The sequence below is a fragment of the Melanostigma gelatinosum genome, assembly GCF_949748355.1.
Source record: "Melanostigma gelatinosum genome assembly, chromosome: 24".
Taxonomy (NCBI): domain Eukaryota; kingdom Metazoa; phylum Chordata; class Actinopteri; order Perciformes; family Zoarcidae; genus Melanostigma; species Melanostigma gelatinosum.
In genome coordinates, this window is record NC_136657.1 from 8,398,832 (window position 1) to 8,414,472 (window position 15,641).

General features: G+C 43.8%; 1 protein-coding gene across 1 annotated transcript; it reads right to left on the reverse strand.

The window, feature by feature from the left end:
• Positions 1-2,982: 2,982 nt before the first annotated feature.
• Positions 2,983-15,332, reverse strand: atp7b (ATPase copper transporting beta; the record flags this gene model as incomplete). Its single annotated transcript, XM_079296849.1, has 21 exons — positions 2,983-3,214; positions 3,504-3,606; positions 4,121-4,238; positions 4,308-4,511; positions 4,584-4,726; positions 4,794-4,934; positions 5,765-5,948; positions 6,039-6,221; positions 6,760-6,954; positions 7,050-7,184; positions 7,344-7,498; positions 7,889-8,016; positions 8,117-8,208; positions 8,463-8,696; positions 8,915-9,098; positions 9,455-9,528; positions 9,616-9,777; positions 9,870-10,033; positions 10,110-10,352; positions 11,072-11,834; positions 15,171-15,332. 21 exons carry the CDS (start codon positions 15,330-15,332, stop codon positions 2,983-2,985), a joined length of 3,999 nt encoding a protein of 1,332 aa, XP_079152975.1.
• Between the last annotated feature and the right edge of the window lie 309 nt (positions 15,333-15,641).

The window sequence follows — 15,641 nt, forward strand, 5'->3', positions numbered from 1 at the left end:
TACAGAACATGAATGACTTCAGATCATTTCTACACGATGCCTGTGCACACATTAGGACCCGATGAACCATGAGCTAACATGGGCTATGTCGAGCAAAAATACCCCTGGGGAGATTGATAGTTACTGAATAGCTCCACACATAAACAATGGCCTTCAGTAAAACAGAAAGCATCAAGAGGCAAATGAATGTGAAGTTGTACAGTCTGAAGCAGGCAGGATCAGGGCTCTTTTCAAGGTTCAGTCATTATTCAGTGTCTAGTGTACGCAGCTCTCTCCACTTCTGGATTTTTAAAAATCTGTTAGTTTTGTGAGACAAAGTGGCCGAATGGACAATACGTCTGACTTCATGGTTGAAAGCTCCAGCCTGGTGGAAACATTATTATCTACTGATCTCTTGCATAATACAACTCAATCTGCCTCACGAAGTACAAAATACACCAACTCCACCAAGAGCTGTGAGCACGATGTGAAACTGCAAATAACCAACAATCAGTGCATCCGTCCACTGAGTGAAAAGTCTCTTCAACACTAGAACATGTGTTCTGACTGGACAGATGTCACTTTGTCTGAAACATTATTTCTTAAGTGGGACAATAAACGGGTAGAGGAGTACTTAAACAAATGAAAACATGTCACGTAAAACTAAACTTACTATTGAAAGCAATGCGTTTTCATTTTATATTCGTTTGAAGAAAAAATGGAAACAAACTCACCATCAACAGCAGCTTTTAAGCTTCAGTCAGTTTTCACCAACATACTGTAAATGAAAGCATCAAAGACAACAGGTACACAGATGATTTGTGTCAGTACTCTTATCACTTCCTGCGTAAGGTGACTCCCTTTAAGAAGTTCATCAAGGTAAGCAGCCTGAGTGTTTCCATGTGGAGCTCTGCTCTCTCACACCTGATGCAATTCGGCCAAATGGGTCTCCCTTGATTGGATCAGGTGCTTCAAACGGAAAGTGTATTTGTATATTTCTGCATATTGGGGCACCTAAACAGTCTTGGAGTTGCATGAATTGAATATGACTGGAAAGCTGAGACTCTTATGGCTCAAACATTTGAGAATATTGTCACACACACACACACACACACACACTTTCTAATGAAGATGGAAGGAAGATGCAGTGTTTGGGTTTATTGAGGAGCGAATCGTTCGCTATCATGGTGCTGCACAGGGGGGTGGTGGATGAACATGCTGAGAGAGGGTCGCTCAGTTCAGGATGAATTCTCAAAAGATATGAACGCATTTGAAGTGTGTTTGTTTGAGAGAGATGAGGCAGAGCCAGGTTACAAGGAAAGGTGAATTCTGCACTTTGTCATGTCATTTGTCTTTTGAAACCTGAACTAAAATTATTAAATTAACTGCTTTTATTTAAGGTTGTATAAAGACATACAATTTGCAAAAAGAACAAATACATTCAATTTTGTTGAGCTCATATTTACTAAAAAATATTTGTGCCGTCCGAATATTAAAACTATGAATAACCAGCTGTTTATGTGAAATACACAATTTCTAGCAAACCTTTAAACTTACACACAACCAGTATTGTTTATGTCAAATAATTTGTGTCCTCTTAAATTTACTGTTTCAGTTTTCAGGCTCCATTAATATTCATCACAAAGAAGATACAGCTTCAGGGGGACTCGAACCAGTCAGTGCCCTCAGCAGCCCATTATAACTGTGGCTGGGGAATTAATATTAATAACATTAAGACTGGACCATCCACAACCCCACATCGCCCCGTGAAACACAAACAGAAAAGCTTTAGAACTTCTCAAAAGTTTTGTCGAAACACCACGACGACAACAGAAGAAATAACAAACATTTAATCTGCGACTCTGCATCCCTGTGTTTTTTCAAACCTAGCAACACAGAACGAAACAACAATAAAGACCTTGTAGAAATAGAAGGAATGCACAGACCTATACAATGCAGAGACAAAGTACAACAAAGTGCTACAGGTTCAAACTAAGGGCTTTCAGATCTCTCAGATCTGTCTTAGTCTGAAACCGACAATCACGTCCACTCCAGTGCTCTCCTCCGAGGTGTGACGGAAGGAACGATTTCAACTTCTGGCTCAAACACTCTTTTTAGATTCTTCACCTTTTGTACGCACAAAGGAGTGCAACACCGTGAAAGCCTCCGAGGACTCAGCGCCATTATCCCCATTTGAACGATTGTCACATCTTGCAAGGCTCGAACACCCCGGCCTTTATCGACCGTGTAATAAGCTGCACTCACGTCGCTACCCAGGCACCCGTTCACACCTGGACTCATGTGACTCTGACCACCAGGAGGGCTAACGAGCTTAACGAGGCTCCGGGTGAGTGACCCTAGAAGAGGTCAAAGGCCCTGGATTCCCCTCCAACTGAAACTGAAGTTTTCAAAACGTCTATGGAAACACCAACAAAATGACAAAAAAAGATGCATCGAATGTGAACTGAAATAGCAGTTTGTGTAGCTTGGATTGCACATAAACACATTTGAGTGAAATTATCCTGACACTTTCCTGAATGTGACGTGTGTGTGAACATCAGTCTCTAATGTCTACAGTCAGTGTTACAGACAAATTATGAATGGACAATTTGGCGTGGCTGAGCAGGAAACACACGGGTATTATTAATAACATTAAGACTGGACATTCAATTCATTACTGTTCATAATACTTTGCGTTTCCTGCTTTCATATGTCAAAACTTAGGTATATCGTAAAAGTGCATTTGTTCACACACGCAAACCCATTTCCCATTGCAAGTTTGATTTATGCGAGACCAAAAAAAATGCAGAAAATGACACAATGCTTTAGCAAAAGCCTCAATTTAAGTGTTAGCAGCTTGCTTCTTGTTATAAACCGGTGTCCTCAGAGCCAACAATAACAGTGGTTTAGGTTCATGCGCTAAAGGTGAGTTTCTGTGCACAATTAGCCTTCTCTATTTACATAAATACATAACCATGTGTGACAGCTCAGTCCTTCTTCCCTTTACAACACATTGAGGTCCTCTGCAGTCTGGTAATCCAGGGGGGAGTAGCGGTCCCGCTCCTGGGCAGAGTTGATGGACGGTCCCTGGACGGGTGGGACGGGGCCTCTTTGCCTCAGCTGCTCCCGAGCTTCGTCGTCCAGACCCACATGTGTGCTGATCTGCGACGCCCGAAGGCTCCTCATGTGGCCCAGCGCTCGCGCCTCATACATCTCCACCGAGGTTTTCTTGTACCTGGAGGGAACAGATGGTTATTATCTTCACCTCTGAACTCAGGAGAGATGAAATATGATGAAGAGAGTTCACTGCAGCAGAAAATAAGATAAAACAGGGAAGGAATGTAGCTGGAATGCATATATAGATTGTTGTAGACAATTATAATACATAGTATACAATAAATGCATACTGCAAAATATGGGTAACAGGCAAAACTTCTACAACTAATTACAGATAATAACTTATATGAACAAATAGCAAACTATCTATTCTTCTTCTGCAAACTTATACGTTCACATGAACTCACATTTTTAGCAGTAAAGACGACAGAACCACTGAGACGGACGAGGCAGCCATCGCACCGGAGCCCATCCAGGGTTGGAGCACCAGGCCAACAGGCATGAACACACCTAGCAGGACAAGCACTCAGTTAAAGCTCACCAGGAAGCTGCAAGTCATGTTGTTTGGAAACAGATGTTTCCTTTAATACCACAAGATGCCAGTATTAACCAATTGTTCCTGTGAAATCATTTTACTACAAGGAACTTTAAACTGGTTATGAAATACGAATGGCTCTATCGGGCCTACATAAGTAAACGAGACCATCAGACAGAAGATATGCAGGTTCACCAGAAACGTATACCAGCTCAGACTCCAGGGAGGCACAGGAGAACCAGAAGCAGGACTGAGCGGGGCAGACCGTCTGACCCTGCTGCAGTACAGGACTCTGGTGCTCGGAAACACGACCACTTTTGTCCACAGGGATTTTCTGTATTTCAGTATTTTCTGGCTAACAGCTCAGTGTTACCACCTTTTCAGTTTTATGTCCTTGCCATATTAATATCTTTTTCTGCTTTTTGATTCTTTCTTGTCAGATCGTGAGGATGCTGAGTCATATTTTGGCTGCTGATCATCCGTTCTCACCTGCAGCGATGGGTATTCCTACGAGGTTGTAGATGAGGGCGAAGACAAAGTTGGTCCTTATCCTCCGCACCGTCTTCTTGGACAGCTCAATGCTGGCCACCACGTCCAGCAGGTTATTCTGCAGAGTGTGAAAACCTTCAGTTTAAGGACTGTATGTCTGCACCGTCAATCACGACGTGTCACTCACTCGAATCAGGACGATGTCGGCCGCCTCGATGGCCACGTCGGTGCCTGTGCCGATGGCGATGCCGACGTCGGCCCGAGCGAGGGCGGGCGAGTCGTTGACGCCATCCCCCACCATGGCCACTCGCTGGCCTTGTTCCTGCAGCTCCTGCACTTTTGCCACCTTATGTGAAGGCAGCACCTCCGCATACACCTTTCTGATCCCCACCTGTGATCAAAGAAAACATTTGATTTCATATTTTACACTCCTTTTTTAGACTCCTTTATAAAGGTCTTTTACCTGTGCAGCGATGGCTTTCGCAGTGCGCCTGTTATCGCCTGTTATCATCACCACCTCGATGCCCATGCTGTTGAGCGTGTGCACCGCTAACGCTGACTCTGCCTTCACCGTGTCTGCGATGGCTAACATGGCACACAGCACACCTACGGAGAACACACGCAACACATCATGAGGTGAATGTCAGTGTTGTTTTTTGATTTGTATCCTCACCATCTACAGCCACCAGGATAGCGGTCTGTCCTTTGGTTTCGTGGCTGGACATGGCGGCATCAACGTCTGCGCCGATGTGGTGGCCGTTCCTCCTCATCCACTCTCTGTTCCCAATCAGGACGCAGTAAGACAGCGGCTCACCTGGAAGCAAAGACACGACATGTCTGTGAGTTAACAGGTGAACATTGAAGCAAAGAAGACGTACAGTGTTTTATGTAAAATAGCTCATTTAGCAGAATTTGTTCCTTTAAAGTTCAACCAGTCTGTATTTCAGTTACATTAGAGATGTATAAAACCAAAGAATCACTCATTTATCAGCAGCATTTATAGGTTTAACATCGAGTGATATTGGTGACTACATTAAGGTATTATAATGCACCTTTAGGTGGATAATTAATAGATTGTAATATATTACGGTATTTTAACAGATTATTAGCAAGGTTTAAGAGGTTTGGGCTAAAACATTTTAATTAAGATGGAAATTCAGGAATGACTTTCATGCTATTTGTTAAATCTAACGACTTGTAAATGCTTAACCCCCCCAATCTAAGGTAACCCTGTTAAATACATGAATACTGAATAAGAGTCTCTTCAAATATCATTCATTTTCACATGAAAGTATTTCAGAGCCCTGCAACCACAACCTCAAATTAATAATTATAGGTGTGTACATTTTCAAAATTTGTATGAAAATGAAGGCTAAAACCACAAAGCACTTAAGATGTACTCAATTTGTTAATTTGGAGCTTTTGAAACTTGTGTTTAAAGGAGATTATTTCGGCACAAATCCTTTCTAAATGGGAACTGCAAATGCTAAGAACTGACCGGTATGGAAATTGAACATGAATTGAATATGATAGCACCAATTTGTTTTTTGCAAACGGCACAAATTTGAGCTTGCACAAAAAGTGAAGCTGTTCTTCAAACATCATGATTGTGAGTGCAACCGCAGACACTGAAAGCCATCCGACCTGCAGACGTGGTCACGGCAGCAGACAGCAGGCTGCTTTCGTCGGCGGTGGCTCCCGGCAGCAGGAAGCGCTCTTCATTCGGCTGCTGCAGCAGATGTTCCACGTTAGAAACCCGGCAGCTGATCCCACAACCGGGCACGGACTGGAAGTCCTGACAGTAGCCCAGTAAGTCACTGGCCAGCTCCTGTTACGAGCACACAGACAGATGATCAACCGTTAGAACCGTTATTAAAGCTGTAGTAAACACAATACTGACACACAGCATCTCTGTCACCTCTTTGCAGTGTTTGGCGACGGCCATGCCCAGCGGGTGCTCGCTGCTGGCCTCCGCTGTGCCGACCACCGCCAGGATCTTCCTCAGGGGCATGCGGGCCATTTCCCACAACACCAGCACACGAGTCACCCGAGGCACGCCGTTTGTAATCGTGCCGGTTTTGTCAAACATCACCACATTGATCTGAGGGAGCAGAAACACAAAGAGACAGTCATGAATCCAACTCTATACTCCACGATTCAGTCATATAACGTTTAGCAGTTATCAATCAGCAATTTGCATCTTCATAGTGGTTTAGTCAGCTCACTGATCCCCAGAATGATAAAAAGTTTGTTTGGATGTTTCGACAGACTGTGTCGCTCTCGCTGTCAGATTTAAACTTTGGCAAACAGGTTCTCATTCTGGGCAGACTGAGAGATCAGGAAAATCCCTGTGAAGACCTGCAACCTGTTGCTGGGACAAATAACCATCTTAGGGAGTGTTGAGTCACAAAATACCTGCAATCTATCGTTCATAGTTTCTAATAAAAGGTTACAGATATTTGAGATTAAGTCTTGTTTGGAAAAGAGCAGCTTGCTATGAGTCACGTGTAAATATAGTGCGTAAGAAATTAACTTTGCATTTAAAATACACAAAATACAATCTGATAAAATGGAAGTATCACAATACTAATAACAAAAGTGTGCAGCAGTCAGCAGAAGCAGGATGTAAAGCGCATTGCCTTGTGGGCCATCTCCAGCGGCTCGCCTCCTTTAATGAGGATCCCGTTCTGCGCTCCGATCCCAGTGCCCACCATGACAGCTGTCGGGGTCGCCAGCCCCAGAGCGCAGGGGCAGGCGATGGACAGAACGGTGATGGAGGCCTGGAAGGCAAAGCGGACGATAACTTCCGCCTTGGAGATGTTCTTGTTGTAACCCTGTGAGGAAACGAATGTGTTATTGGAGTGATGCCAATAGTTTTCATGAAACAAGCTTTTGTTTGCATGTGAAAACACAATATGTGCGCACCTACCGGGAAGTTCTCCTTCACAATCTCAAAGTTGACAAACCCGATTGCCAGCCAGGCGATCAGTGTCAGCAGAGAAACGATAACTATGAAGGGCACGAAGTAGCCGCTGAGCCTGTCTGCAAACTGCTGGATGGGGGCCTGAAAACAGAGTACAGAGGAAACATTTCTATGGGAAAACATGTTGTGAGAGCATTTCACCTTGCGTAACAGCATTTCCTCATCATAGGTGAATGGATTTTTCTTGTTTTGTTTTGGAAATAGCAAAAATCTGAAGATGAAGTTCAAACTGCGTCTTACCTTCGAGGTTTGGGCCTCTTCCACCAATTTAACGATTTGAGACAGAGTTGTGTCGGCACCGACGTGAGTGGCCTCCACCAGAAGAGCCCCGTGAGCGTTGATGGAGCCGGCAATCACCAAGCTGCCCACCTTCTTACTGACAGGCATCGGCTCCCCTTACCACCATAGAAGAAGAGAGGCAAAAGATGTAAATGTTTTAATCAAAGAGTTCTTCTTCTGAAATAGGACAAACTAATGTTCCCTTTGGATCTTTTATTACGACATATTTTTCAAGGCTGTTAAATCAGATTTCATGTCGTTAATGACTTGGTGCCAGCTAATGCATCCACTAACAATCGTCTATTTTTAAGTATTTTAAATGCAATAACTGCTTTTACATCACACCGAAAGAAGAAGCATTGCTGCAAAACTTCTACTTGGAAAAATAAAGTAAATTGATTTTACAATAATAAAGTTGTGAACATTTCTCCAAGAGACTCATACGTCCTCCAGCATTATCTGTCAACAGGCTGTAAATTCACCAGTCAGCAGTCCCATCCTCCTACCTGTGATCAAGGACTCATCTGCCATGGAGTTTCCCTCAATCACTCTCCCGTCGACAGGGAACTTTCCTCCTGGAGCGACTTTTACGATGTCGCCCCGCTGGACCAGCTCCACCACCACCTGCTCCTCACTGAAGCATCAACGCACTGACGGTTACAGACCTCAGATCGAGCAGATTCACTTCTCAAAGTGACACACTTTAAATGCTTTCGGTATGCGGTGTGTCTCACCTGATGATGGAGTGGTCTCGTCCCAAAGTGACCACAGTGGCATCAGTGGCTTGAAGTGACATTAATTTGGCCAACGCCTCTGAGGTCTTACTCTAAATGTCAGATGGCAGAGCAAGGGCTTATGGGAAATGTGGTCCAATAATACCACTTGTAAAACATAGACTCTAAAAAACTATCTTGTCCACAAACTAACAGGGTTTTTCCAAGATGTCATAACAATATTGAAGTTTCTAAATAAAAGACATTGCACCTTTAGATAATATGATGTAGCAGTTTTATCAACACGCATTTCAAGGGTAAATCATCATGACGTAAAGAAACGTTGAGGGAAAATATGTTATTTTACTTTTGCAATGTGCTCCAGCCATCGGCCCAGCGCGATGAACACAAACAGCATGGGCGGAGTGTCGAAAAAGGTGACGGGGCTCTGGCCGGCTCGCTCGGCCATGGCTACAATGAGGACCACGCAGGAGTAGATGTAGGCAATAGAGGTGGCCAACACGATGAGCACGTCCATGTTGGCTGTGCGGTGTTTTAACGCGCGATAAGCCTGGACGTAGAAGTATCGGCCTCCAAAGATCTGCAGGGAAGAAAAACTGATTTAACGTTTGGATGAAAAGAACAAACTCAAGACAAAATCTTCTGGTTGCTGGAGGACAAGCAAAGAAGGAATACTTGGTAATATCATTCATAAAAGTCGTTGGCAGATTATTGGTGAGCCAGCAGCTATCAAGTGTCTAAGTCTAAGAGCTGCATTAAAGTATTAATGCAGCCCCAGCCCCAGTCACGGCCCCTTACCTGCACAGGTGTACAGAGCAGGAAGAAGGCCAGGTTGAGGAGGGAGAGGCCGGGCAGCAGGTTCTGCTCCTCAGGCATGGAGCCTCCGTGTTCCTGGTGCTGACTGTCCATCACCATCATGTACACCATGAGGCCCATGACGGGCAGGCCGAAAACAAGGCTGAAAAGAAAGGAGTTCTTCCACCTGGAAAAATAAAGGTGGATTTGAGTCGCATGAGAGGTGATTTTGCACCATTTTGTTCATGACATCTGTACTGCCAGGTTTCTGATGTGGGTCACTGCAATTTCTGAATAATCTTCATATAGTCAGCCTCATGCAGGACACGTTTCTGATGTAATTTGCACTTATTTAATCAAGGTTTAATTAAGATTTTACATTCATTAAAATGCCTATAAACAGACGGAATATATATTTAAAAGAAATCAGTTTTTATAGAATGCACAAAACCACTTTTTTTTAATTCATGAAAGCCGTAAAGGTGATATTTAAAAAAAACACGTTTTGTCTCAAAATGAGGACATTTTAAAACAGATACTTGCTGTCGAATTTCTTCGATGTGATCGAGGTTGTTTCTGAAGCTCGCCTTCACCAGACTGGCCTCGAATCCAAGACTCTAGACAAGGAGACATATAAACCAGGTTATTCTGTAAAAGCAGCGCTTTACAGGGGAGGAGGTTAAAACAAGGGACGTGATCATCACCTGAATGATCTTGATTATATCTCGAGCTCCCAGCACTTCTGGGTCAAAGTGGATCTGGGCTTTCTTGGTTGCAAGGGCGACGGAGGCCCCAAGGATCCCTTTGGTGGAGGTGAGCTTGCACTCAATGTTGTGCACACATGACGCACATGTCATGCCCGTTATCTACGAGGGAAGAACGGTGGGATTAAATAACGGGCAGTATCTTTAACACAGAGGAACCAGTACATGTATTTCATTCTTCTCAGTGGACTCACAGTGAGGTCCAGCTTCCCGTCTGTTTCTGCATTGTCCTCTATCAGTTTGGCACCAAAGCCTAAGTCTTCTATGAGCCGAGTTACAGCAGCAACGTCCAGGACTTCTGAATCATACTTCACCTCCGCCTTTCCAGCCATGAGTGACACCAACACCGTGACGATTCCTGGAAGTCAAAGCAGAACATCCCACGTGTGAACTGAAACACACACACTCTATAACACCACCGGAGCTTGCTTTACCTCTGTGTTTGTGCAGGTTCCTCTCAATGTTGGCCACACAGGAGGCACAGGTCATTCCCGTCACGCAAATGAAGCATTTCTGTGCTTTAATCTGGCTTCCAGAGGTCGCCTGTGATCCGGTGCCATTGCTGACTCCTGCTTTATTGGGGGGTTGCAAGTCAGAGAGGTCAGACAGGTCAGAAAGTCCAGCGCTAACAGGCCTGGAGTTTGCATGAGGCTGGATGGTCTTTGCAGATGCAGGTTCTGTAGAAGGAGGAACAAAGTCAGAGGCAGAAGGATGCTTGAAGGTAGATTAGTCGTGTGTCAGTATCCTTAAATAGAATGACAAACTGCTGGATAAATACTGCGGCTTCTCCCAATTTAACAGAGGAACTGAAGTACAGTTATGATGAACTTTTCTTGAGTATTTCCAAATACAATCCAAATACTATTGTGATGAATGTAAATGCAAACAAAGTGACCATTTTTACTCCGATGTTATGCATATGGAGGCGTGTTCTTTTCCTCAATTAGAATAAATAAATCACAATGTATTTCCTTTCCCTAACATTTATTCCAAAGCTGTAGTTACGACACATGAAAGAATCTGCTGTTCATCTGCTGTCTGAGTTAATTCCACGTCTTGGCAAGCTGTTAAATCATTAAATCCAACAAGAAAGCACCGGCCGGTTTAAGAGCCCTCCATGTGCACTCAAGCATACTTTGTCTGGTTTCCATGGTAAGCAGAGGAAACTGAGTTGAGGTGTGCTGGAAAGAATTGAATCAAAGCCTTTCTGCTCATAACCAGGGGATATAAATAACCTCATTTTCCTGAATGCATCTTAACATACCATGCACAATAATTCATGGGGGATCACAGCTTGAATGTCAACGTACTTTCTGCATCGAGCTGCAAAACCAGTTCAATGCTGTTATTTCCCGTTTGATTGAGATTAACCCACAACTTAAACATCTCTGCCAACCTTCAAGCGAGGCGTCAAAGCCCATGTCCTCCATAGCTGCCCTGAGCTGCTCCGGCTCCGTCAGACTGGGGTCAAAGTTCACCGTTCCCTTTTCCTCCTCCAGTGACACCGCGATGGACTGCACTCCTGTCATCTGAGAGATCCTCCCTTCTATGGACCGCACGCAAGAGTTGCAAGTCATCCCTAGAATCCAAACGGTGACCGTCGAGTTCAATTCGTCCCTCTGCCAGTAGCTTACATCAGATCCAGGTGGATCGTCGGCTGATAAAGAGGCACCAAAACCCATCTCCTCGATGCTGTCTCTCAGCTCCTGTTGGGTCACGAGATGAGGTTGATACACAATCAGCGCTGCAGCGTCCTGAAGGGACACCTGAATATGTGACACCCCAGGTAGAGGACCAATCTGTCCCTCAATGGACAGCACACAGGACTGGCAGTGCATGCCATCCACCCTGATCCGCGCCGCTGACTCCACGCTGAGTCCCAGCCCCTGGAGCTCCAGGGCGATGTCTTTGGTTGTGATAACTGAGGCATCATAGTCCACTTTGGCCAAGCTGCTGGGTAAAGACAAGCTGACGGCAAGAACTCCATTCAGGCTGCAGATTCTGCTCTCGATGGCCTGGTTCTGGTGCTCGGGGCCGAGTCCCAGGAGTTTAAAAGAAGCTCCGGAGGCCGTTTTGGGTGGAAGGCAGAGCTCGCTCTGACTCCCATACTCGTAGGCCAAGTTGTCAAGGCCTTGTTTCTCGATGTCAAGGCCATTCTCCTGGAAAGATGAGAGAAATAAAGTCAGTACGCTTCACTTCCAGAAGCTCAGGGACTGTATGAATGTGTATTTTGCAGATGTGAGGGGTTTATTTTGTGTGAATATCATATTTGAGTGGAAATAGTCTGCAAGAATCATAAAAACCAACTATTGTAACTCTTTTGTGTGTTTGGACAAGAATATGGTCTCATCTCTGATTGAAAAGACTGAATGCAGCATCATACGTGTCAGCAGATACATCTATGCTTGTATTTTTACTTTTACATTCAAATAAATGCATTCCTGGAAATAATCAAATCAGGAAAAAATAAACAAATAACATAAAATAGTTTCATGCAGAGTTCAAAAAATTCTTATTTTGCATTGTGAGTCTGTGAGTCTGTGATACGAGAGTTGAGCTTTGTGGGTAAAACATGCAGAGTTTAATGTCCGTGTGAATAAACACAGCGAGGCCATCGCTTTGTTAAAACACAGACCTGCTTTCTGCAGAATGTACTGCAGGAGTTTAACTGGAAGAGGATTAGGTGGTCAATTTAAATGGTACAAGGAACACTTGATGCTTTCACCCTCTCAACAGGCTGTCAGCTGAAATGGGGTCCAGCATTGCTGCTGTGGAGCTAAAATCCACATGACTGGCCCTTCACGTAATCTCCCGATGTGACTCTTCTTAAGGCAACAGGCCCCTCACAGAACTGAAGCACAAGTCTAGAACATGGAGCGCTCCACTTTACCTTCATGCTGCTTACGTTTTCCACGATAAATGCTTCTTCATCAGATGTGTAAATGACCCTTTAGAAGTCAATTCTTGATATTTTAGAAGTCAAGTATTACTTTACTTTAATTTGGAATGCATCTTAAGACTTAAAACCCACAGTGACACACATTAAAAACCTGTGAGTTGGTACTTAATTACAAGTAGATTTGATGTAACCAAAGGCCACATGGGGGGAGTTGGGATTTTAAATCAGAAAAGGATGGTTGCAAACCTCTGCACACGTCTAAAGCCTCAAGTAAAGTAGAGGATGTCTGCAAAGTCATGCACACTTCTGCTGCACCCAGATGAGACTCAGGCCCACAATCCCCGAGGAGGCCAGCGCCTTATGAGAATGACAAATCACTTTCATCTTCTATCGCATGAGATCCACCAGCGACTACAGATCTGCCTGACAATGACGAAGACAAACAGCGGCATGTTGACTTCTGGGCTCACGAGTGCTTTCATCTGTTCAAAGTTCAATACCTCACACACAGACAGCGAATCACGGCAAACAGTTCCCAGAAACATCACCCTCTCGTATGGCGTCACAGTGTAAACGGTGTCCCAGTGACCCCGCTGTAGGTTATGCTTTATCTTGCAGACATGGAACAGGAGCTCATGAAGCTACAGGCCTCGGCCTAAACGTGTCCCAGGAGGTCCTCAAGACAGAAACACTGCATCCTGGTCCAACTCTTCATTCTGTACAGGAGTGCTTCATACAGCTCGATGCATTTGGTTTGCTTGAATTACAATAAAGTCGCATCAAATCTGACTAAAAAAGCAATTATGGGAATGGGATATAATCATCATTATGATTAATAATCATGATTTGTATCATTAACTTTATTTACAGGTGATAACACTGATAGGTTTCCTATCTGCATCATGTCTACCTGCCGTCACACTTCACTTCTCCTTTTAACAACTGTATATAAATATGATCTTCCATGTTATCAATGAGGAAGAAAACTACCTGCAGGTGTTAATGACTGGACAGCTGCAGCACCAATCAAATCCCTCACTAACAATCTGCACTGGGATCAGCATCATTGATTGGCTACAAATTGGCTTCACAAACCATCTTTTAAGTCCTGCCGTCTTTGGTCAGTGGAGGACGAAGACAGGAAACACAGGAACTTGTAATGTTATTGCATAACTCTCTATCGATTATAATAGAAAGGCTTCATTAAAGTAAGTCCTTAATAAGGTTATTGGAAAATACAGCTTCTCTTTACTTTACTTTTCTTCTGGTCCTTCTTCTTTCTTCTTCTAAAATGATCGTTGGGATGTATTTAGAAAACTAATATTTATTGTTAGTTTTCAGAAAGTCACTTTAAACAATGCTGAGATAATTCACCACCGTTTTGCTTCGATTACGACAAAGTTCTCACACAATGAAAAACCATCATTTGGACTAAAATGAAACAGTGTGTTCAGTGTAATTCAGGATTGTTTGTTTGACTTGGTGTAAAAGTGGACTGAGTGAGTTTTGAAAAGAAACCATTTGTGTTCTCATGAACAGAACAATGTCAGTGTGTTCATGTAACAATCGAGTGCGTTTGATTTCCCTGGACACTTTCATCGAGTCGTCCGACACCAGTCTGAGCTGCAATGACTTGCATGATTCATGTGGCTTTTGTCCAAAGCACAGACAATAATTCCACCTGCGGGGCAACATGAGCTGGATGTTACAGATGACACATGAGCGGAATCACAAACTTCCTTCACCTCCTGACAATGAAACGTTTGTCAGACGCTCAAATGATGCGACACACGTGAGGGCTTGTAAGCTGTTAAATGTGAGCAGTGTCTCACAAACAGCGAACAGTATTTCACAATAACAACTTGAGAAGATACAAGTATACATATAAAATATACTGTATGTTTGCCAGTCGTGGTAACGAAGTAGACTTACTCAAGAACTCACGTGAGATGTTGAGGTACATCCACTTTATGCTGCTGTCACATTTTAGAGAATAATATTGTACTCTTTGTTCCAGAAATTGACATTTGTTCTGTCCATCGATTAATCAACCAGTGCTGAAGTTATTCATTGAAGTAAAACCAGCAATACTGCAATATATACACACTTTACAAGTAAATGTCTTGCACTCAAAATGTGCTCTTACAACCGAAATAAATATTGGCAAAGTAGACTTTAAGTATCAAAAGCACGAATGCATCAGAATACAGGACGTGGTCCAAGTGAGTGCTACACTATCACAGCTTACTGGATTAATACTTGACACGTTTCACAATCTACAAATCTACAAAATGCTTCATATTTTATAAATGAATGAACATTTTTTCAAACATAATTTTCAAAGTAATTTCTAGCCAAAGCTGTGCGATACATATTTACCTCTGATTGCAGAAGTATACATTTGTGCTTCTACTTTCCACTTCTGTATGACTGCAGCTCTGAGCTTCTGAACAGAAACTCACCTAAAGATCTCCACTGGTGCCGTTCTGTGCCAAATGAAACTGAACCCAGACACATGTGGGTCTGTACCAACACAACGTCTAAAGTAAAGTGGAACCTCCGCTGCAGCTGGGCCGCATGCTCCCCGGAGGCCTACCTGAAACTCGGGCGCGCAGTGTCTCCTGCTGCCGGCCGAGTGGACGCCACAGGTGCAGTCCGGCGTACAGCCACAGTCGACCATGCAGATCTGATCCACCGCGCAGCGCGACGACTTGGAGACATACTTGGACGGCTTTTTAGGCAACTTTGGTGAAAACATGTTTGCGCTGCTTTAATGCCGGTTGTCTTATCTTCACCTATCAGAGTCGGAGGGCAAAAGTCCGCAGTGTGCAAGCGCTCCGGACTGTTGGCGAGAGGAGCGCAGCGCAGCGCCGGTGCGCACACCGGGAAAACGTCATGTTTTTTAAAGTTCAGAGGCTTTGTGACTAAGAAAAGCGTGGACAAAGCCTCCATTCACGTGACTTCTGCAGCACGTGCAGAAAAAAGGACTTAATTACACGCATATCTGCATTAAACTACAATTTGAGGACTTTTGTAGTTCTTTGAAGATAAAGTTTGGTACAGAAAC